At 41.5% G+C, this 22027-nt stretch overlaps 1 protein-coding gene across 1 annotated transcript; it reads left to right on the top strand.

Annotated features, from left to right (window-relative positions):
* Positions 1–6950: 6950 nt before the first annotated feature.
* Positions 6951–18892, top strand: LOC148041512 (phospholipase D alpha 1-like). Its single transcript, XM_087680424.1, has 3 exons — positions 6951–7358; positions 7537–9397; positions 18146–18892. Exons 1-3 carry the CDS (start codon positions 7251–7253, stop codon positions 18571–18573), a joined length of 2397 nt encoding a protein of 798 aa, XP_087536550.1. The 5' UTR covers positions 6951–7250; the 3' UTR covers positions 18574–18892.
* Positions 18893–22027: the final 3135 nt, after the last annotated feature.

Here is a 22027-nt window from a genome sequence, read left to right as displayed (position 1 = left end):
AAAGTTGGTAGCAAGCGGAGCTCCTGTTTCAGTCAACCAAATCTTACCATCTTGTCCCCAAAATACCAAATTCTTCCTCCTTGCATCCTGAAAAGATTCACAATCCCTACAATGCTGATGGTCCGTACTATCACACCAAATATATCTTCGATCTCTCCTAGGTGCACTAGGAGCACTCCTAGGTGCAGTAGGAGCACTAGAAGAAATAGTAGGCGCAGTCGAAGCAAACTGCTCTTTCAATTTTCCCACCAATTCTGCTTTAACTAACTCTAGTGTCAAATCCGTTATGCCTTTGATTATATCATCAAGAGAGGTAGGCACCGGCGGAGTGGATGGTTTTGAAGCAGAAGGAGCCAGCATCGGTCTTGGAGCAGGAGGAATAGGAGGAGTAGAAATAGTAGGCACTAGCATAGGCCAAGAAACTAGCAGAGGAAGAGAAGAAATAACAGGGATAGAAGCAGGCATAGGAGCAGAAGATGGCGTCGGTGTCATAGATCCATTCTGTAAGCGGGTCTTCCATATCCTCCTCTTGGTCAAAGTCGAGACTGCATCCTGGGCATCTTGCCAATCCGTTTTAAGACCCATAGGCTTCGTGCGATCCTCAAGAAGTTCTCCTAATTCTTCCTGAAGAGCAGGATCTGCAGCTTGCAAGAAAAGCTCAACTTTCTCAACATCCAATGCTCTTTGTTCAATGGCATCAAGCTGACTATACCTCTCTTCAAATTCTCGTATCAACTCTGAAGCAGCTAGACCTTTGTTTGGCATGTAGACCCACTCTCGGAATGATCGCCGTGTAGCCATCCCAAAGTCCTCAAGGAAATACTCTTCTTTCAGGGCCTTCTTAAAATCTTGCCAATGTGAATTTTGAATAAAAAGATCAGTCACTTTTGCCCTCAAGGCGGGTGTGACAAGACAAAGGAAATACTTATTCATAAGTCCAGCTGGTACTCCAAAAAATCCCATCTTGATCTCATATATCTTCAAATATGCTAAAACATTACGGCCATCAAATAGCTTCTTCTAATTCTCAACTGCTTCAATCGCCTTAGTCGCGCTGATTGCATTCTCGTGCTCCGAATATAGTTGCCTTTGCTGAGACAACTATTGTTGATGCAATTGCTGCTGCTGCTGCATATACAATTGTGTCTGCTGATTTTGAAGCTGCATATACATAGACATATTCTGCAAAATCTGCTTTAGATCATCCGTTGAAGTACTTGAAGTAGCAGTCAATGATGGAGCTGAAGTAGAGGACGTAGCAGGAATCATAGAAGAGGCTGAAATGGATGCTGAAGTATCTCCCATCTTGAAATTTATGCGACGCTTTCACGTCGGGTTCACCAAAGATGTCGAAGGGTTTTCGAAAGTAAAGTCGCAACCACAAAGATTCTTGTGAAATTTCAAGACGAAAGATCAATCAAGTGAATAAATACAAATTAGCAACAGCAACTCTGGCTTAATGTGCATTGAACAAAAGAATATTTTTAACAATCATGCCCCAGCAGTACTTAGTTTTAGTTCCAAACTTGATATGACTGCAATTGTCTCCTGTGATGATGATCAGTTGGGAAGATACAACTTTTAGAAACCACCTGTTTTATGGCAGGCACTGAAGATGGCTTTGTTGGGTAAAACTCCCTCTTGTAAGTTCTCACTTGGTGATACAGACAGAATGGATGCATACAAGAGTATCTCTACCAGGTGGAAAATTGCCTCCTATGTGTTGGAAGTCACTGAATGAATCTTATTCCTTTCCTGTATTTCTTGAGCCTCCTAGACCAAATCCTTTTGACAAAAATCGTATGTATGCAGTGATCAACACAGAATTGTCAGTGAGCACATCGGTGCAATCCTTCTCTTAGATACATTGAATTGAGTAGCATGTGTAGTTGCTATTGTCGAACATCAGAGCTATACTCTTGTCACAGGGCGAGGCAAAGATAGGAGTCAACATATGCTGCTGCAGGGTATCTCAATTCGAAGAAGATGGCGGTTCTATTTAGAGTTCAGTCAATCATCTTGCTCAATTACAACCCTGGAGATGAAGCGTGCAGCCGCTGCCGATCAGAGGACTGCCTCCTCTCCCAGGAAAGGGGAGATGCCCGTCCTGTGGAAGCTCACCGCCTTCTTGGCCTGCTTGTGGGTCCTTTCTCTGCTCTATGGAGAAATAATCGCCTTCTGTTGACTTTGTATTTGTGGATGCGGAGTCACTTGATGGAAGTCCTATGGAAGTGAGGACCAACAATGCTTGGGGTTTTTTTTTGAAAATATTTCCTTAGAGATCTATAACACACATGCCAAAGTCTTGTTAAGTCATATACCACTATATAGGTCTGACAACACACCATGTGGAGTTCTTCATTCTTCAGAAGATGTCGAGATCCCCTCCAATTTCAATTTATCTCCTTTTTTGTCTCCGTAACTCCCCTCTGATTGCCCCCAAAATCCTTCCTTTTCTTTCCCTTTTCGTCGAGCTCCCCTGATTTCTTTCATTCCCCTGCTTTTTTGCTCTCCTTCTCCATTAAGCTCCTTCCCCCCCAAAAAGCCCTTTTCAAAAATAGTCATCCCTTTCCAAATAGCATCCATCATTTTCCCTTCCCCAAAAACATAAAATGGCACAAAGAAAAACGGCCCTTAGAAAAGCATACAAGCCCTCATCATCATATCATAGCTTACAATGACATATCATATGCTTTCAAACTACCTCCAAACTTTGGAATTCTTTTCCTTGATCATCACAATACAAGCAAACAAAACCCCTTGTCACCTTCAAGCCAAGATAATGCAGCATTCCACGAGATTACGCTACAAAGTCGATGCTTGTCAAACACTTTCTGTACTTCCACAAATAAACCACACATGGCATACATAGCAACCAATGCACTGCCAACAACAATATCTTTTTCTAGCCCCTCTTTACTATATTACCACGCAGAATAAAGATGCAAACATAACGACTAAGTATGTACAAAGTATCAAATCCCACACACACAACTTTTGGGTGGATTTCACACCTCGGATGCGCAGCAGCACGACAACACAAACTAAAGAAGTTGTTAATTTCAGTCCCCACTCTCAAAAGGGCTGATTATTCAAATGGTCAACCCATCATCCTTATTGTGGATACAAGTCCCATTGGGATAGGATAGGCTGTTGACCAAGAAGACCTTGAAGGTAACATGTATGCAATTCGATTTGGAGCAAAGGTTCTGAACGAACGCCAAAGAAGGTATGCACAAGTAAAAAGGGAATTATAGAGAGTTGTAACAGCATTAAAGTGTGATCGTGAATACTTTATAGGTGCTTTCGTAGTGGTAGAAACTAATTGTTTTCCACTCTTGGACATGATTGCCAATTGCTCTACACCCGACATTGCTATGCTAAGATGGATTGCATATATTAAATCTCTTAATCCTGAATTAAAGCATATTGCACAAAATGAGAATCCAATCGCTGACATGCTGTCACGTGCAAGATATGGCAATGAAGAAGAGCTGATGGAAGAAGATGAAGCTGAAGAATTTATACTTGCTGAATTTCATTCCATGGCTGCTGAAAGTACCTTTTCAATCGCTACATACATAAACCCAAAGCTGAATCTTGCAGGTGAAGTTGATCTTTTTAATGGTATAGCATTAAGTGCAGTAAGAACATGAAAAGGTACTGTTGTAAATCAACATACAGACACAAAGATCAAATGTTTATCTATGGAAGAAGGGTGGTCAACTAGAAGCCAACATGCTCATTACATTGCTCAAGTTCTAGCTCATTTCCTTGAAGAAGATTGGCTGAAGATGAGCTAATATTTGAGCACAATGAAGAAGAAAGAGACTTGGACTGATGAAGAGTTTAAGCATATTAAGAGGAAAGCTTATGGCTTCTTTCTTAAAAATGGGCATCTATGGAAGTACACAAAGAAGAAAAAAGGAGCGCATGTCCAAGTTTTAGGTAATAAAATGTTGCAACTATAGGTAATGAAGAAATTTCATGAAAGCTTGTGGGCTGGCCATAGAGGTATATGGGGAACCTTTATTAAAGTCAAATAAAAATACTAGTGGCAGAACATGTATCAAGATATAGGGCATTTTGTTGAAACCTGTTATGTGTGTCAAATATATTCTATGGTCAAGCATTGAGATGGGTTACAACCAACTTATCCCTTGTCTATACATTATAGATGGGTTATTGATCTTGTAACCATGCCTATAGGGATATGGAATATGTGGTATTTAGTGCTTGCAAGAGAAGATCTAATCAATCAAGTTGAAGGTAAAGCTTTGACAACCAAGACCACTCAAGCTGTTTGTCGCTTTTTTCTTGAAGAAGTGTTTTGCAGATATGGTTGTGTTGGCAAGGTAACCACAGATAGAGGAGAATTGGATGCCGATGAGGCACGTAAGTTCTTTGCTCAATTGGGTATCAAGTTGGCTTTGACATCAGCTTACAATCCTGAAGGCAATGGAAAGAGTGAGAGAGTGGGCTAACCAGACTACTCACAGTACAGTGACTGGCTATATGCCAGTTGAACTTATGTATGGACAACAACCAATTATGCCAATTGAAGAATCTATTCTCACATAGAGTCTTCTACCTTGGGAGGAAGACATCAGTAGAGAAGAGTTGGTGACTTTGCACATATGGCAGCTAGAAAGAAGGCATGAAGATGTTCAAGTAGCTATTAAGAAGTTAAAAATAACAATACTAAAAAACAAAAGAAGATTTGATAGGCAACAGTGACTTCGACCAAGAGCTATCTAAGAAAATGACTGGGTGCTTGTCTATGACAGCAGCCTAGATAATCAATACAACGCTTCTCGAAAGATGGTAAAGCGTTGATTTGGCCCATATGTGGTAAAGGCCATTCATGACAATGCCACATATTCATTGTGGTTGAATTGGATGGGACCAGCATAAAGATATACGTAGCTGGAAAAAGAATCAAGCTCTTCAAATGAAGAGAAAGTTCAACATATGAGTTAGAAGACTTGGATGTAATTCAAAAGCATGAAGACATAGAAGAAGAAGAAGAGACAGAAGATGAAGACATTGACATGGCAGAATATATTTCTTCTGACATTGCAGATCCGTAAGACTTTGGCACATGCCAGAGGATGTGCAGGTTAGGAGGGGGTGGATGTCGTGCCGCTATGCGCACACCGTGTAAAAAAATCTAGAGTGTGGCTTTCTTATTGATTTAGAGAGCCAATACCATTTTAGACATTAGTGTTAGTATCCATGGTTCAAAGATATTAGATTGTTGAACAAGTTTTAGGTAATTTTTGATATTTTAGATATTATCTCTTATAAAAATCCATAAAATTGTAGACAACTTCTAGATTATGATAACATGTAAAAGAAAGCATGTAGCTTTCAGCTAATTTGAGAGGATTTTATGTAAAAAGAGAGATTGGCGAAATCGCGTGACGTGCGATTGCTATTTTCAGGCAGTGAACAGCACTCCAAAGTGGGAGATGAAGAAGGAGTGATCTGGCTGAATTCTGGCTAGGTGTCTTTGTATTTCACCCCCCTTTCGGAGCCAATGGAGGCATCAGATTGGCGATTTGAGCAGCATAGAGGAAGGTATTATTTTATACATGTTTTTGTCTACATGAGTTTTTATTCTCTCATAATGCAGAAATAAACTGACAAGCTTTGTCTCTGTTAGTATTCTTCTACATTTTCTATTTCTTTTTGTGAGTATTCTTCTACGTCTTCTATTTCTGCGAACCCCTTGAAGTACCTCTTGAACCTTTAAACATTCACTGTAATCTACTTATCTCTCGAAGACACATCTCTATCTATCTTGTCCAGTTTTCTTGCCAAACCCTTGTGGTGACCTTCAACCCTATGCGCTGCGACAACAGAGGCTAATACTAATGTGTTGAATTTTTTGTGGGTCATAATTTGCCCTTACTACCCAACGACCATATCTTGGAAAGAGCTATTGTTGGGGAAGATATATGGAATTCCCCTAATGAATGTGGATTTGGTTGAGAAGCGATTATTTGTGGCATGTTTGGACATGTCGAAATAAAGCAATCTCTGATTAGGTAACTATTGAATCACTACAAGGTTTTAATTATGAATTGTTGTTTTAGCTAACAAATGTGAAATCGAAACTAGAGTAGGACACAAAAGATGGATCAAGAAGTAGTAGAAGAAGCACGAGGAAGATGTAGAAAGTTGGGAGCTAAAAAGCCGAGAGTCTACATTGAAAGAAAACTCAAACTGAGGTAGAGAGAGGCATTCAAGGAAAAAAAATCTATTCAATGTCTCAAGATGATATGTTGAACACTCTTCATTAGAGAGTTCTAGCTCACTTCAATCATAAATAGAGCAAGAGTTAGCTAAGGATTTGGATACAACATCTTTCTTGTAACTAGCATATATAGTATTTACCAAAAGCCTAAGGTTAGACTTCTTGCATATAAAGTTTGCGCAATGTATTTTTATCCTTTTATAGTCTTTTAAAAAAAAGAGGGACTATTGAATCCAATTTCATGCAATTACCATGTATAACCAACATTTTGTAAAGTTCAAGGTTCTAAAAGCCACACCACACATAGGTTATGGACTTGACTAGGCATGGTTGTGACTTGGCGCGTGTCGGGATTACACCTCCTTGATAAAGGTGTGTGTGGAGCTAGCTAGTAGCAGTGGAATAGGTTCTTGGTAGAGGAAGGGGGTTTGGGGAAGCACGTAGGTGGGAGAGGAAAAGAGAATGGCAAGATGGTAAGTAATGGTCCACTTGACCACCGCGTGGCGATCAAGTCGACTTAGCATGCGAAGTTTGTGTAAAAATGGCAGGTCTTGGAGAACTAGTAGCGGTCCCTTTTTTTTGCGGGAGCAAATTCAAGTCGGCATGCCACGCCTGGCCAACTTGAACCTTGGAAGACTTGCCAAGGCAATTGATGCCTAGCCGGCTCTAAACCTTTTCACAGCCAATTTAATACGCAGAAAAAGTCTCTCGCAGTTGATGCCTAGCCGGCTCTAAACCTTTTCACAGCCAATTTAATACGCAGAAAAAGTCTCTCGCAGTGCTCTCTGTCGTGCGTCATCATCAAATCTAAGCTCGAATTTGTGAAATCCGTTATGTCATGTCACCGTCGTCTTCTCTCATGAAGGATCATTTTGTATCAGGTTTCAGATCCATCCAGGATGCACGATCAACGTGAATAGTCTTAGCTTCCTTCAAATTCTCTCTAGCAGAAGAAGAAGAAGAAGAAAAAGAGAGTACAGAAGCTTACCAGATGGCTCTCCATCTTCTCCACGGCACTCTTTACTGCACAATCTTTGGGGCTGAGCATTTGGTTAACGAGTTCAGATTCACAGGAAAAGCACCCACTTTCTTCAGACAGGTTAAGGTCTACTTGGTCCGATTTTTATTTTGCACATTTATTTTCGGATTTTGGGCCCCGCCGGGGGTGTGTGTGTGTGTCTCTGTGTGTGTTTGTTTTTGTGGTTCAATTGCATGTTCTCTTAACTGTGTTGCAGAATAAGCTTCTTACTGCCTGCCATTGCTTCCATGAAAGACAGGTAGTGGGTGTTGTTGAACAGACCATCCATGTTGGCAGAGGTCCCAGCCGGCTCTATGCAACGGTAGACCTAGGCACAGCCCGTGTCGGCAGGACACGCATGGTGGAGGGCGAGCCTGTGCATCCTGTTTGGAATGAGAGGTTTCGCATCTACTGTGCTCACTATGCCTCGGCCATTGTTATATCTATCAAGGATGACGATACAGTAGGATCTCATGTCGTGGGAAGAGCCCACGTTCCTGTACAAGATGTACTCCGTCAAGGCATGGTGGAAGGCAAGTACCAGCTCTATAACGATGATGGAACGTTGGTGAGAGGCGGTGGCACGATACGGGTAAGCTTGGAGTTCACCCCAGTGCGAGGCCAGTCTCACACAGAAGGATGGATGCTTCAGCCATCATTCTTCCACCCGCACAGCAGATGTCATGTGAAGCTCTACCAAGATGCCCACATGAGGGAGGGTTTTATGCCAAAAATTTATCTACAGGGGGGAAGGTTCTTGGAGCCTACAAGATGCTGGGAGGATGTGTATGCAGCCATAGAAGCTGCAAAAGTGTTTATCTACATTGCAGGATGGTCTGTGTTTACTCAGATTTCCCTCTTACGTCAAAAGGGGGCTGCAGAAGAGGAAAAACTTGGTGATCTGTTGAAACGAAAGGCAGCAGATGGGGTGGCTGTGCTGCTATTGGTGTGGGATGATAGGACCTCTGTTAGCTATCTCCGCCCTCAAGGGGTGATGGGAACCCATGACGAAGAGACCCTTGCCTTCTTCAGAAACTCAAAGGTGAAGTGCTTGCTTTGCCCACGATCTCCTGATAGCTCCTTGAGTGTTATTCAAGGCTTTCAGCTTTCTACAATGTTTACCCACCATCAGAAGCTCATCTCGCTCGATGCTCCGTGTGCACCCCCATCTGTGGCTCGTAAAGTTATCAGCTTTATTGGGGGTCTTGATCTCTGTGATGGCCGTTTTGATGACCAGCGCCACTCCCTCTTTCGGACTCTCAATGTGGAGCATGCTGATGACTTCTATCAGGGCTCTCTTCGCTCTGCCTCCATAGCCTTGGGTGGACCACGACAGCCTTGGCATGACATCCATTGTCGACTTGATGGGCCCATTGCATGGGATGTGGTCTTCAACTTTGAGCAGCGTTGGAGGAAACAGGGAGTAGAGGGTGCCTTGCTTGACCTAACTGAACATCCCATTCTACTGCCACCCAATGCCTCTGCAATTGATGAAGCAGAATCCAGCCCTGATTCCTGGAATGCCCAACTATTTCGGTCCATTGATGGTGGTGCTGCTTTTGGCTTCCCTGACAATCCTGCTGATGCTGCTAAGATGGGACTAGTTAGTGGCAAAGACCATGTCATTGAGAGAAGCATCCAAGATGCTTACATACATGCAATCCGTCAGGCCCAAAAGTTCATTTACATTGAGAATCAGTACTTTTTAGGCAGCTGCCATGTTTGGGATACCATGACTGATGCTGGTTGCCTGCATCTTATACCTGTGGAGATTGTTCTCAAAATTGTCAGCAAAATTGAAGCTGGTGAGCGATTTGTAGCCTATATAGTCGTCCCAATGTGGCCAGAGGGGATCCCAGATTCAAATGCTGTGCAAGCAATTCTTGAATGGCAGCGTAAGACCATGGAAATGATGTACCGGCAGATTGCCATAGCTCTTCGAGCTGCAGGTAAAACTGATGAAAAGCCTACTGATTATCTAAGCTTTTTCTGCTTGGGTAATCGAGAAAGCAAGGGTTCCAATGAAGTACCTTCACAACAAACACCTACCGATCCTCACTACAAACTTGCGCAGGAGAGTAGACGGTTCATGATTTATGTACACTCTAAACTTATGATTGGTAACATTTCTTCTCTAACATGGTTGCAATTTTGATTCAAATGTCTGTATAATGTAGTTTAGAAGTGATAAAACTTTTGAATCTGTCAGAACATCAAAATACAGTTCATGGGATAGCAATAAAGTCTCATAATATTTTTTTTGTGCTTTCTTCTGTCAAAAAGTCTTTGCATTTATTTGTCCTTACTCTGATGGTTACGTAGAAAATTATAGTTTTGTTATTTGAAAAAAAAGAAGGAAACTCATAGTTTCATATTTTTAAGTTATTTTCAATAACCAACGACGGCCACACATTTCCAGCACAACAGTGTGCTGCACTTGTGGCTGTGCTGTATCTTTGCAGCTATGGTGTAAATTTTCAAGCGCTTAATAAGAGAAAGGCATCAATGATTTTGAACAGAACATAGATGTGTGAGGAACTGGATCACTGTCCTAAGCACGGTCATCCAGTACCACAACACGCCTGCAAGTCCAGCTGCACCAAGCAGTCTACTCAAACACAGTGCAGAACCACTAATCAGTCACATCTTAAGTTTTGTCATATTGTCAAAGATGCATTGTTAATTGGACTTGGCATCACCATCAAGACCTCAACATCCCTTACAAGGCAGCTGCCACTTGCAAGTCACCCTTGCAATCTGCTGCTGCTTATATGCTCACTGGTGGATTGCAAGTGAAGTTCACTTCCTACTTGAACTATCCACCACCGTTAAAATGTCACCTTTCTAGAATATTGTTCTATCTGACTTGGCTGTTAGTCCCCGCACCTTTTTCTGTACAAGTCTGACGTCTATGTGATTGAGGTAGCTCACTTCTTTATTTCAGCACATTTTCAAGTTGCAAGCTTGCAACAAAAGGACACCATTTGAGCTAGCCGATCGGCAACATGTTCAATAGAAGGATGGAGACTTTAATGGGGAAGTGGTGTTGAGAAACCACTTCTTCTGTTTACCCACTTCATTTAGGTTATTGAACTGACAGCCCCAAAAAGGGCCGATGTCCTTATTTTGGTCATTTCGTCGGTAGGTGCCCACACAGTGGTGCAGCACCACCTTAGATAGCTTATACCTATAAATAGGTCGTCACTTCAGTCATTCTTCACCCCTGTTCTTCCGTCACTCTTAACATTCTTTTCTCTCCACACTGCTATTGCCGACACCCCTATTGGAGGACATGGCAAATTGTGGCCTTCTTTCACTATCTCTTTCAAGTGCCTTGTTCCCTTCATACTTCAGGCTGTGTTTGGAGTCTTTGCTCATCTTGGCAATAGGTGCAATAGGTTCCTCTAGTTTGGCATCAAGTTTTCCCACACAGGCATTAGTCTTTTTCAGCTGGCATCATCACCCACTTTGGAGGCTCTTCACTAGTAGGCATCAATTTCCATCTGCTTGGCGTCATGGCATCTATGTTTTGCAATTTGAAGTCCTTCCTCTAGTGGGCATCATCTCTTGTATCCTGGCGACGGCATTCATAGCTTGGTGTCGGTGATTTCATCAGCGTTTGTAGCTCATCTCTATCAAATATTTGCGTTCTCAACATTCTAGCTTTTGGGATTTGCATTTGCAGCCTAGGCCATCTCTCAACGTTCGAGGACAATGCTACACTTCCTCGATAGCTGGTGATTAACTTCCTCATCTTTGATGGCATCAGGGGATTGTGCTTCACTCCTACGATAGTTGTCATTCAATTTCCAGTGATTACTTCAATAGCCCATTGCTTGAAGGACTACATTTCTCTCCTTTCGCTCTGTGAATTCCCACAGGTGTTGCCACCTAAGTTAGATAGGACAATGTAGCCATGTTTTGAGCTTCGGCTCCACTGTATCAGCTCTCTTCTCATGGCATGATTCAGAGCATCATCATTGTGTTCTTGTGCTTCTAAGTTTCTCTTCTCTCTAGTGTTTTCCGTACACACATTGTGTTTCTCCCGGCAAACCCTATTGTCTCTTTGGTCTCTTAGTCATTTTTGACATGGTATCAGAGCCAGAGGTGCTCAGTAAGCCACGAAGATCCTTTGCATGAGAGAAGGCAAAACAAGTTGAAGGTTTTGCATCATTTACTAATTTTTCCCTTCATTTTTGCTGCATCACTTGGAGATAGAGATACCCTTCTCTTCCTCTCCCTTCTGCTCTCTTTTACAGGTTGACACTCTGGTGCTATGACTTCTCCATATGCAGATGGACGGACCATTGGGTGCTCCTCTTCTGGCATCACAGTACCTCCCATTGATGCTTGCTGACACGGACATTTGCTCCCTATACTGTGGAGTACATGTGTCTTCCCCCAAACATTTGTGCCACCTCTCCCTTTTGGGCCACAGAGTTTATTTTGCATAGGCTTTCAGATTTTTATGCTCAAGGCAATAAGACACATTCGATGTGCACTAAGTCCTCTCGAGCACAAGGAGGATTGCCAGGTGCCACAGCCTCCTTGTGACCATTGCAATACGCTATGAAGGTTGCTTCTACTTCTTTTAGGGTTTTAGGAATGTCACTTTGACAACCCGTGGTTCTATAGTCCGCTCCATTGAGAGAGATCGTTGGATACCATCCCCTTGGCAATTCGCTTCTTTGAGAGACCATGGTTGTTTGATACCTTCCATTTCTTCAGCTTCGTTGTCCACTCCATTGGAGACGTCGGCTTTGCTTACCCTTGGCTCAGTATGAGCCTTAGCTTTCCCCACCCTCAACTACAAGTTTGAGAGGCCATCATTGGGAGTTCTTCACAATCTTTGACACTGCAAATACCTTCTTTGGTATAACTGGCTGCATTTCTCTCATCATCCGATGATTTGGAGACTGTGATCCATGAGTTTTTAGATTCTAGATCTCTCTTAGAGGGGGATTCAGAGGTGGATGTACTCTCTTTGCCCTAATAGGGGGCTCCTATTTCTTCTTTGGCTTCAGAGAGGGCCCTTGCATCTCCACCTTCAAGAGGAGGCACCTCCTCGTCATGAAGTTTTTCACCCACCATTTACTCTTTGGGGATGGCTATCTTTGAGCAACCATTTCTCCTATTGATACCCAGGAAGGTGGAGTTAGGGTTCTGTAGTTCATCTCATCTACTATTTCTTATTATAGGTTACCTTTCAAGTGGGAATCTGGGATCTCGGAGATTCTCTATCTCTTCTTCTCCTCTCTCTTCACTCCTCTTTTTTCATCCCTTTTTGGGCTTGAGAGGGGGTATTGAGAAACTATTTCTTCAATTTACACACTTTATTTAGGGTTTCACACTGACAACCCCAAAAAGGGTTGGTGTCCTCGTTTTAGTCATTTCATCACTGGGTGCCTACAGAGTGGTGTGCCACCCTAGATAGCTTATGCCTATAAATAGGCTGTCATTTCATTCATTCTTTACCCACTTTAGTCGTTTTTCACCCCTCTTCTTCTGTCACTCCAACACTCCTCTCTCCACGCTGCTGTTGCCCACACCCTTATCAGAGGACATTGCAGTTCGTGGCCTTCTCCACCATCTCCTTTAGGTGCCTTGTTTCCTTCATGCTTCAGGTTGCGTTTGGAGGCTTTCCTTATCTTGGCAACATGTTTCTCTAGGTGGGCATCAATTTTTCCCACATAGGTGTTAGTCTTCTTCATTTTGGCATCATCATCCACTTGCGTTTTTATCATCTTGAGGCTCTCCACTAGTAGGCAGTAGCATCCATCTGCCTGGCGTCATCGTGGTATCTATGTTTTGTCGTTTGGAGTCCTTTCTCTAGTAAGCATCATCTCTTGTAGCTTGACTATGGCAGTCTTGCACTTGAGTCTTGGCGGTGACAGCATCCACAGCTTGGCATCAGTGATTTCATTAGTGTTTACAACTCGTCTCCATCAGACATTTGCCTTTGTAGCATTCTAACTTTTGGGATTCTAGCTTCTAGGATTTTTGTTTGCAACCCAGGCCAGCTACTGACATTCGAGGATTGTGTTTTACTCCCTTGACAGTTGGCGATCATCTTCCTCATCTCCAATGGCATTAGAGGATTGTGCTTCGCTCCCTTGATGGTTGTTCTTCACTTTCCAGTGATTACTTTGATAGCCCATTGTTGGAGGATTGTGTTTCGCTCCCTTCGTTGTGCAGATTCCCACAGGTGCTGCCATCTGAGTTAGATAGGACAATACAGTTATATTCTAAGCTTCGGCTTTGCTATATTAGCTTTTCTTCTCATAGCATGATTCAGTGCATCATCATGGTGTTCTTGTGTTTCTGAGTTTCTCTTCTCTCTCAGTGTTTGCTGTGCACACTTTGTGTTTCTCTCCGCAAACCCTACCATCTCTGTGGTCTCTTAGTCATTCTTTGACATGCTATCAAAGCCTTCTTCTATTAGTCACTTTTAACAAGTGATGGTTGATTAATTGATTATTGCTGATGGAGCAATTGCTGAAGCAAGCTCTTGATGAATCTAGAAGGCACAACAAGATGTCATTCACACTCTAATGACCATTTGAAACAGCATTCAACAAATATCTAGATCTGCAGAAATGAATTGAAAGGATGTTCTACAAGATTTATGTGCTCTTCTTTAATACCTTTAGGGAGATAGTTTGGCATCAGTTTCTCTGCTTGGTTAGCCCTTGAATATTTTTGGAGGCCTCTTATCTAATTTCTCAGACTTAATTCAAGGATCACCAAACCAACCACCATATCATCCCCACACCACACCCCCACACAAGCACCATCCCCACGATAGCTTGAGACAAAAGATCAGATAAAGTTAGGAATGGCCCCATCCCATTTTCAAAATGCCAATGGAGTTATTCAACTGATCAATATACAAGATAGTGGATGATTGGGCCATAAGTGTCTCTCAAAATAACAAGAATTGTCTATGAGATCTTCCCTCATTGTTGGTGATGAAGAATGACTAGATCTCAGGACCTAGGTGCACATTATGCTTGTTTCTCACGACACTTGATAGGACCATTCTGGTGACTTTCCCAAAGATATCAGCTATCACATGTAGAGACCTGGATTCTCCACATTGAAGATCATAGATTTGTAGGCTCATAGATGGAGTGTGGTTAGTCACGCAGATAATACTCGTTCAATGTCTTGCAGTTAACCATTGAACTTGCACCCCTTGCACAGTTGATCTGTTAACAAGTGATCAAAGAGATTAATATTGCATGTCAAGCCCGTGATTTCACTCTTGCTGCACAATAGTTAATGGCAGAAAGGGGCTTTCGACATAACTTGGTATGTAGCTAGTGCTTGGACAGGACATTTCGTAAGCCACTATTAAAACCCTTAATGTGAATCATTATGTATATCCACATCTATCTTTGAAGCAAAGGCTTGCTATTATCCGTTTCTCAAGTCTTTCTTGTCATGGTTTAGGTGTTTTTTCCGCTAAAACCTTAGTATGACATTTGATAGCACTATTGGCGCAATTGTTAGATACATTAAGGTGGCTAGATAAGGTTTCTAAAACTTACCAAGAGGCTAATTATTTATTCAGGTCATTCGATGTGTTACTCACATGTGGTGTGAGTATTCACTCAATACGTGAGCAGTTTTAGATGGAAATATACACTTCACATCAGGTGCAATTTTGGTGTTCCTAGTGTGAAAATTGCAGAGTTAGGTGAAATAAAATGCAGGTGTCTGGGAGTCCAGTCACTTAATAGTTTGCTGCTAGTATCATGGCTGTGGGTAGCTATCATCAACCAGTAGCAGTAGGTAGTGTGAGGACAAGTTCATTTACAACATGCAGAAAGCATGAACTTCTCAATTTTCAAATGACAAATGAATACTCAGATAAGTTGGATGTACAAGAAACATTGTGATGAACGAGCAAATACAAGAACTGCTGCTGAGGTGAAGAATGTGATACAATGAAGTACAAGCAATGGTAGAGTAGGAGCCAACTATTGGAGCAGTTGAAATTTGGGTGAAAGCTTGAAGTCTGACAGATCCTGAAATGCAGCAAGCAGCCTCTGAGGATGTCTGGCAGCAGCAAATGCAGCTCAATTGTGGCTGGATCAGTGTGATAGACAGGTATATTGGGGCTAAAACAACAAAATGCAGGTTTGTGTGATGAAGTGGTAGGCTGGGCACCACCTCAGACAGCAAAATGCAGCAGAATGCTGATGTGGCAGGGCTAGTAGCGAAAACAGACTGCTGCTGGTCATGCAGCAGTAAATGCAGCCTGCTGATGATGTGGACAGGCTGGCAGGTACAAATGGAGCAATTAGCAGTGTAGATCAGGTCACTTGCTGCAGGTAAAGCCTGGAAGGCAGCACACAACACAAGAAGCAACACCTGGGAGGGTTGGAAATTAGGCGCCAACAGGTAGATAGTGATGGGCAACAGCTTGGCTGAGATATCCTTCGCGTATGAGGTGTAGACAATTGAGATAAGGCACGTGTAAGCTACAAAAACGAGATCGTGGTTGAGTGGAGGGCAGATGCCTATTTATAGAAAGTTTGGGTCCTCCCTATTAGGGTTTGTGCTTATGGGACACAAACTCCCTCTAGGAGCACTTTAAAAAAGAGAGGTTTTAGTTACTAATTGATTAAGTTCTGTACTAGCCTAAGCTCATTTTTTTTGGTCTTTTAACTCAAGGCATCCCACCCCAAAGCAACTGCCATGAGGACATGTATTTTTGAAAACTCACTTAACATGTGGAAAAAAATCAATCACATGATCAAGTAAATGTTGCACATGTGAGGTGCAATTGGGGTTAGAGTAAATTTATGAGCCTGGGACCCGAGAAGATCACAGGATGTCGAAGGCAAAAGTTGCTATAAGTTATGTTGCACAGGTACTTGGTGGTATCTGGTGTCAATTGTTAGCCTAGGTCATGCATTTAACCTAGACTAGAAAGCAACAAAGGAAGGGACAATTAAGCCCTTCCCTCAATCTGAAGAAGTAGATCCCTGCCATGCCTAGGACCTCCCCTTGGTCGGAGGATCGAAGTAAAAGTTTGAGAAAGAGGATGACTCGTTAGAGGAGTTCGCATCCCACTTTTTCTTTTGCTCCTTCTGTGAGGTTGCTAACTCCTTACAGTCCTTCCGCAAGTGTCCCTTCTTACTTCAATGATAACACTAGGCCTTCGACTTTTTCTTCACCATGAAAGGCCTCAACAAACTAACATGAAAGGCATTGTGTATTCACCAATGTGGAGGTAATTTCAGCCGATATGCCACATCGTTGATCTTCTCCAACACCTGGAAGGGCCCATAGTATCTCATACTCAACTTCGGATACAATCTTTCTCTTACTTTCATCTTTCAGTCATCATCATTCTTTAGGTGGTCTTCATATTGGAGATAGGAGCCAGTGCCGGTGCGCATGCATCCAGTGACTCACTGTTGTATGCGTCATTCTCTTGTTTGGTATATGGATTCCATTTCCCGAGCACATCTCAAGTTCTCTTCCTTTGTAGTGTTCTTCTATTTTCTCTCTCTTTTGTCTTGTGTTCAGCAGTTTATTTCAGCACTTGTCTATGCTTCCATTGCTGCAACCACTTCTGACAGCGGGACCAGCACCAAGTGACTGATGAAGCTGATGTGGCAGTAGTAGATACAGTAAAATACTGCTATTTCAGCAGCAGAGGCTCGAATAGCGACATTGCAATCTGGAGCCACATTATCCAAAGCTTCAGTGATTTATCTTTCCTACATTTGTGATCTGCCCCTTCTCATGCTCCTACTGTTTACAACTATTCCTGCTCCTTGCTTTGTCATCAACATCAGTAGGCAGGCCCTGATGCCTGCACAACTGATGGGGCTGCTGCTGCCTGGCAACAGCCATATCAGCTGCCATATCATTGTCTACATCAAGATTCGACCTTCTGATGTTACAACAGTGATAAAGTGTAGTTCTCCCCTTGAACCACTTGTGTAAAGTTTGGGTGGGCTACCAAACACAAATTGAAAAATAATTTAACTTGGTCCTTTTTGAGGCCGTTTTTAATTAGATAAACTTGGCCATAAATTTGTAAATTAATTAGCTGTGTTTTCACTCTGATATAGCCTTCCTTAACAGACATTTCAGGTTGTCAATTGGGCTAGCTGCTAGAATGTCTAGAAAGACGCTGTAACTTGCCAGATAGTTGTTTGCTACTAGATAGTCATGAAGTGGAAAATATTGCTTCAGCCAAGCACGCGAGTTAAACGTCTGCTATTATTGTCTTCAAAAGTTGGTTGTAGCTATCTTCGCCACATGCTTCAGTTCTGGTGTCATTGCTAGTGTACATGTACTATAGCTCTTGTTGTCATTCCGAGCTTATGTACAGCTGGTCTTCATAATATATCGTGGTATTTTTCTCTCAAATAAATTTATTTTCTTCTGCATGCTGATTCACTGAAATGTACTTTGCACTAAGTACCAGTAAATCTCCCATCCGGTTGAATAGCTTTGACTTGACAGCATCCTCAAAATGTTAAAAAGTAGTTTCTGAGATAAGAATTTGCCAAGTTTTCTGAGAGAAGAATTTGCTAAGCTCACAATTGAAGTGCATTGTGCAACTTTTTGGATGGGTTATGATAATCATTAACTTCAGATTTTTATGATGAGCATTCCAAAAGATAGTTTTTTCAGATGAGTATTTGGTAAGTTTTCTGAGATATGAATTTGCTAAGCTCAAGTTCAAGGTTCCATGTTAGGAAGTGTAATTTCACAGTTGAAGTGCCTCGTGCACTTTTTTAAAGGGTCACGATCATCATTTACTTCAGAATTTTATCTGAGCATCAATTAATATTTTTTAGCTTGTTCGAAGGTTTTACTGATTTCTGTTTTTGCTGCACTAGTGGATGATGAGTACATCATATTGGGTTCTGCAAACATAAATCAGCGCTCAATGGATGGTGGTAGAGACACAGAGATTGCAGTTGGGGCATATCAGCCTTTTCATAGTTGGTGCAATGGTACACCTCATGGTCAAATTCATGGTTTCAGAATGAGTCTGTGGTATGAGCATCTGGGGCGCTTGGACAATCTGTTTTTGAAGCCTTGGAGCCTGGAATGTGTAAGACATGTAAATGATGCGGCGAGTGAGCTATGGGATCTTTTTGTTGGTCTGGAGCCTGTGGATCTCCCTGGCCATCTTTTGCCATATCCAGTAGCTGTGGCATATGATGGAACAATATCAGAATTACCTGGACAACCATATTTCCCAGATACAAAAGCCTCCATTCTTGGGAGACAGACTCCTTTGCCTCCAATTTTGACAACTTAGTGGGTTGACCAAGGTTTGTACCATAACCATATTTAATCATCTATTTTTTGTTCCTCTTTTACAAGAATTACACCATCTTCCTGTCCACCCAAAGGTGGCAAGAAATAGTATGTGACATGCTGAATATAAATATAATCGTGATGACAAATAAGGAAAGTGGTGATTTCTAGATTTCTCTGCCTCTACGGCTGACCTAATCTTTTTAGTATTACACCACTACATAATAAGGGTAGTGGTGATTTCTAGATTTCTCTGCCTCTTATGGCTGACATAATTTTTTGGGTTACAATTAGCGATGAAGTCATGCATAATGGTACAATCCTCACAACTTGAGTGCCTAGAAGTAATGTTATTTTTGACTATGTTAAAAATCCAGAATACACTGTTGCATATCTGACGACAAAAGAAGCTTGTTGCCTCAATTTGTGTTAAGAAATGGGCTTCTCAGATGACAACTGGTTAAGATGGCTAGTGCTGTGCGCATATGATTGGTGCTGTGGCTCGTTCATCACTGCAACTAGTCAGATGGAAGTGGGAAGCTAGAAGTCTGCATCTTTGGGTGCTTAAGCACTCACACCTGCAGAAGCTTCAAGCTTTTTAATAATCTGGATTATAATCCAGAAGTAATAATCAGGACACTGATTAGTAGCAACAAGAGAACCGTACCCAAAATCTATCAGCTACACCCAAAATTTATCAGCTAACATGTTTACTGTGCAAAGGTGTGCGCACAGTCTCTCTCAGGCATGCATTGCCTCTACAATAAGCTAAGCTATCAATTCCGTCCTTTCATTCTCGTTCAGCAGCATTCAGTGGGGATCTCACATTTTTGGTAGGTGATTCAAAATCCTTCAATCTTGATAATTTTGTGGTACTTAGGTAGATTCACAAACCACCATTGTGGTTGTCATATAACTAGATTAGTCCTAAAATTTAAGAAATCAGTAAGTCTCCTCGTTGAATGTCATTTTTTCAAAATTTGAACCTATAAATTCACTATGTGATGATTTTGCAGACAATTAAACAAGTTGAGTTGCTCCAGTGTTGTCTCCTTAAAATCCATGGTTGGGGCATTGAACATATCCAACATGCCACAGGCTAAGAAGCTCATGGAGGAGAAAAAATGAATGATTTGAGTAAAAGAGGAACTCAAACTCAAGGCCTCATCAACACTAATATCAATGATAACATAGTTGACTACATCAGGAATGCAGCAAATGCAACGAAAGCAAGGGAAATTCTATCAAACATACTAGAGAATAGGAGTATTATCAGAGCTGAGCATTTAAAAGCCAAGTTAAATGAAACTACTAAAAGCACAAGAGAAAGCATTTATGATTATGTTTTCAAGATTAAGATGGACTATTGGCATTGGTAGAGATTGCCAAAGATAAAGAAATTACAGAAGTTCTTAAGGGAGTCAACCACGAGTTTTGTTGCTCTAAGGGGGAAATTTTCTTCAATTGGAGATCTTCAAGCCATTGTTATCTAAGAAAAATAAAGATTTCAGGAAGTCAAGCTAACAAGCAAATGAAAATCAATATTGACAATTTGTAAGGAAGGCTGAAAATCTAATCAGAGGTAGAAGTGGAGGAGGAAGAGATCAATATCACTAACACAATGCAAGAAGGCTTTTACAATAAATGAAGGATCCAACATATGTGGCAATCATAGTGTCAAAGAGGAAGAGGGCTATGGAGATTCAAGAGAAAGAAACCACAAGCAAAAAAGACTAGAAGCAAGCAACTACCATGGCATTTTGGGCTACTTGAAAAGATAATGCAAAAAGAAGAAGATAGTAAATGGAAGAATTCAAATCATAGATGAGCCAACCAATAGATAAAGCTCAAATTATACTATAATAAACTTAGCCTTAGTCTCAAGGCCTTGCCTCTTAGCAAATATTTCTTGTTACCTCTTGTATAGTAATGAGACAGAAGATAATTGGTATATAGACTTTAGAGTTAAAAAATAAGATGATATACCATGAAGAATGATTTGAATCAATTGGACTTATCCAAAATGATTTAATAGTCTTACTTGGAGATGGTTGTTTGTCTCAATACAAGATTGAGGTAATATTCTGGTGTAGAGACCATGTAATGAATTCAAAGATTTGACTAATATTTTTGTTGTTTGTAGCATTAACAAAAACAATGATTTTCATCAGACAAATAGTGGATCAAAATATTTAACTAAGACTTAATCTTAAAGGACTTTTCTTCATGGGTTCAAAGAAAGTGGGCATGAAAAAGGTTCAAAGACTTCAAATTGTTATGGGAGCCCTAGATTGTGCTTGAGAGACTTGACTAGATGCAAGATTTGTTACAAGAATTTTGATTACAAGATAATTCCATGTAGGGGCACAAGGCACAATCGTAACTTAACAAGATATGGAAAATCCCACAACTCTAGACCATAGGTGTAGACAATAGGACTAGATAAGACAACATGGGTATAATGAAAGATAAGACAAGACTAGATACCATGACTAGACAAGAACTAGAACTGGAACTCCAAGTTACTTGGAGGTTTAGAGTCCTCGAGCTCCCAAGACTTGGCATTGGTAAGACTGAGGAGCTCTATGGCGAGCCCCTCCTTTTATAGATGTTGGAGGGTGGATAAAGGTAATCTATAATGCTTCATGATGATATCATTGATGATGCAAGTGATGACATGGCATATCTTTTAGAAGGTTCTATGATGACATGGCAAGGGTGGGTTTACATGGTTGGCTTGAGGATGCCCTATTAAGGGTGCGTTCGCATGGGGTGTAGATTCATATGGCATGAGCAAGAATTGATTTGTACACTTGATCATGGCATTGACATTACCCCCTCCTCTAGTGACAAGTTTCACAAGGAGCGGCTTGGTAGTTCGGTCCAAGTTTCGTTGGATTCCTCTTGTAAAATTCTTTAACTTTGAGAGGTACTCTTTGGAGATATTCTATAGGTCCCCAAGTGCGATCGTTGATGTCATATCCTTTCTAGTGAACAAGGTTTTCTAATCAACCTCCTTGGGAGGTCCTTGAGTCTAAGACATGCTCAACCTAAAATTCTTCATGATCTTTAATCTGGACAGGTGGTGGGGGATCAAATCTCTCCCCCCTCAATGGTGAGCTATGGTATGGCTCGAGCAAGGAAACATGGAAGATTGGGTGGATCTTCATGGTGCTGGTGAGTTGGAGTCTGCAAGCAATTGGGTTGATCTAGGCTACGATAGTGAAGGGCCCAAATCTCTGGTGGTCTAGCTTGGTGGAGGGCCTTGTTGTCTGGAGGTTATGCTTGAGTAACTATACTTTATCATTGACTTTGTATGCTAAATGTTGGAGACAATGCTAGTCCGCATAGTGCTTGTATTGATTTTGAGCCTTTTGGATTTGTTACTTGAGTTCTTGGTGTATATTTGCTAGTTGTTGAGCTTTATCTTGGGCGGCATGGTTCTTTCCTTGATT

This window comes from Lygodium microphyllum, chromosome 1, assembly GCF_053477565.2.
Source record: "Lygodium microphyllum isolate KBCC chromosome 1, Lygodium_microphyllum_v1.1.10, whole genome shotgun sequence".
Taxonomy (NCBI): Eukaryota; Viridiplantae; Streptophyta; class Polypodiopsida; order Schizaeales; family Lygodiaceae; genus Lygodium; species Lygodium microphyllum.
The sequence above is the reverse complement of the archived record's forward strand: the minus strand, read 5'-3'. Positions and strand labels throughout refer to the sequence as shown.

What these genes read in the sequence shown, in the direction of transcription:
- LOC148041512 (XM_087680424.1), top strand. Translation starts at nt 7,251, where the DNA reads ATGGCTCTCCATCTTCTCCACGGCACTCTTTACTGCACAATCTTTGGG. An exon ending in CACCCACTTTCTTCAGACAG is followed by an intron (nt 7,359 to 7,536) that starts GTTAAGGTCTAC and finishes CATGAAAGACAG; the next exon opens with GTAGTGGGTGTTGTTGAACA. An exon ending in ACACTCTAAACTTATGATTG is followed by an intron (nt 9,398 to 18,145) that starts GTAACATTTCTT and finishes TTGCTGCACTAG; the next exon opens with TGGATGATGAGTACATCATA.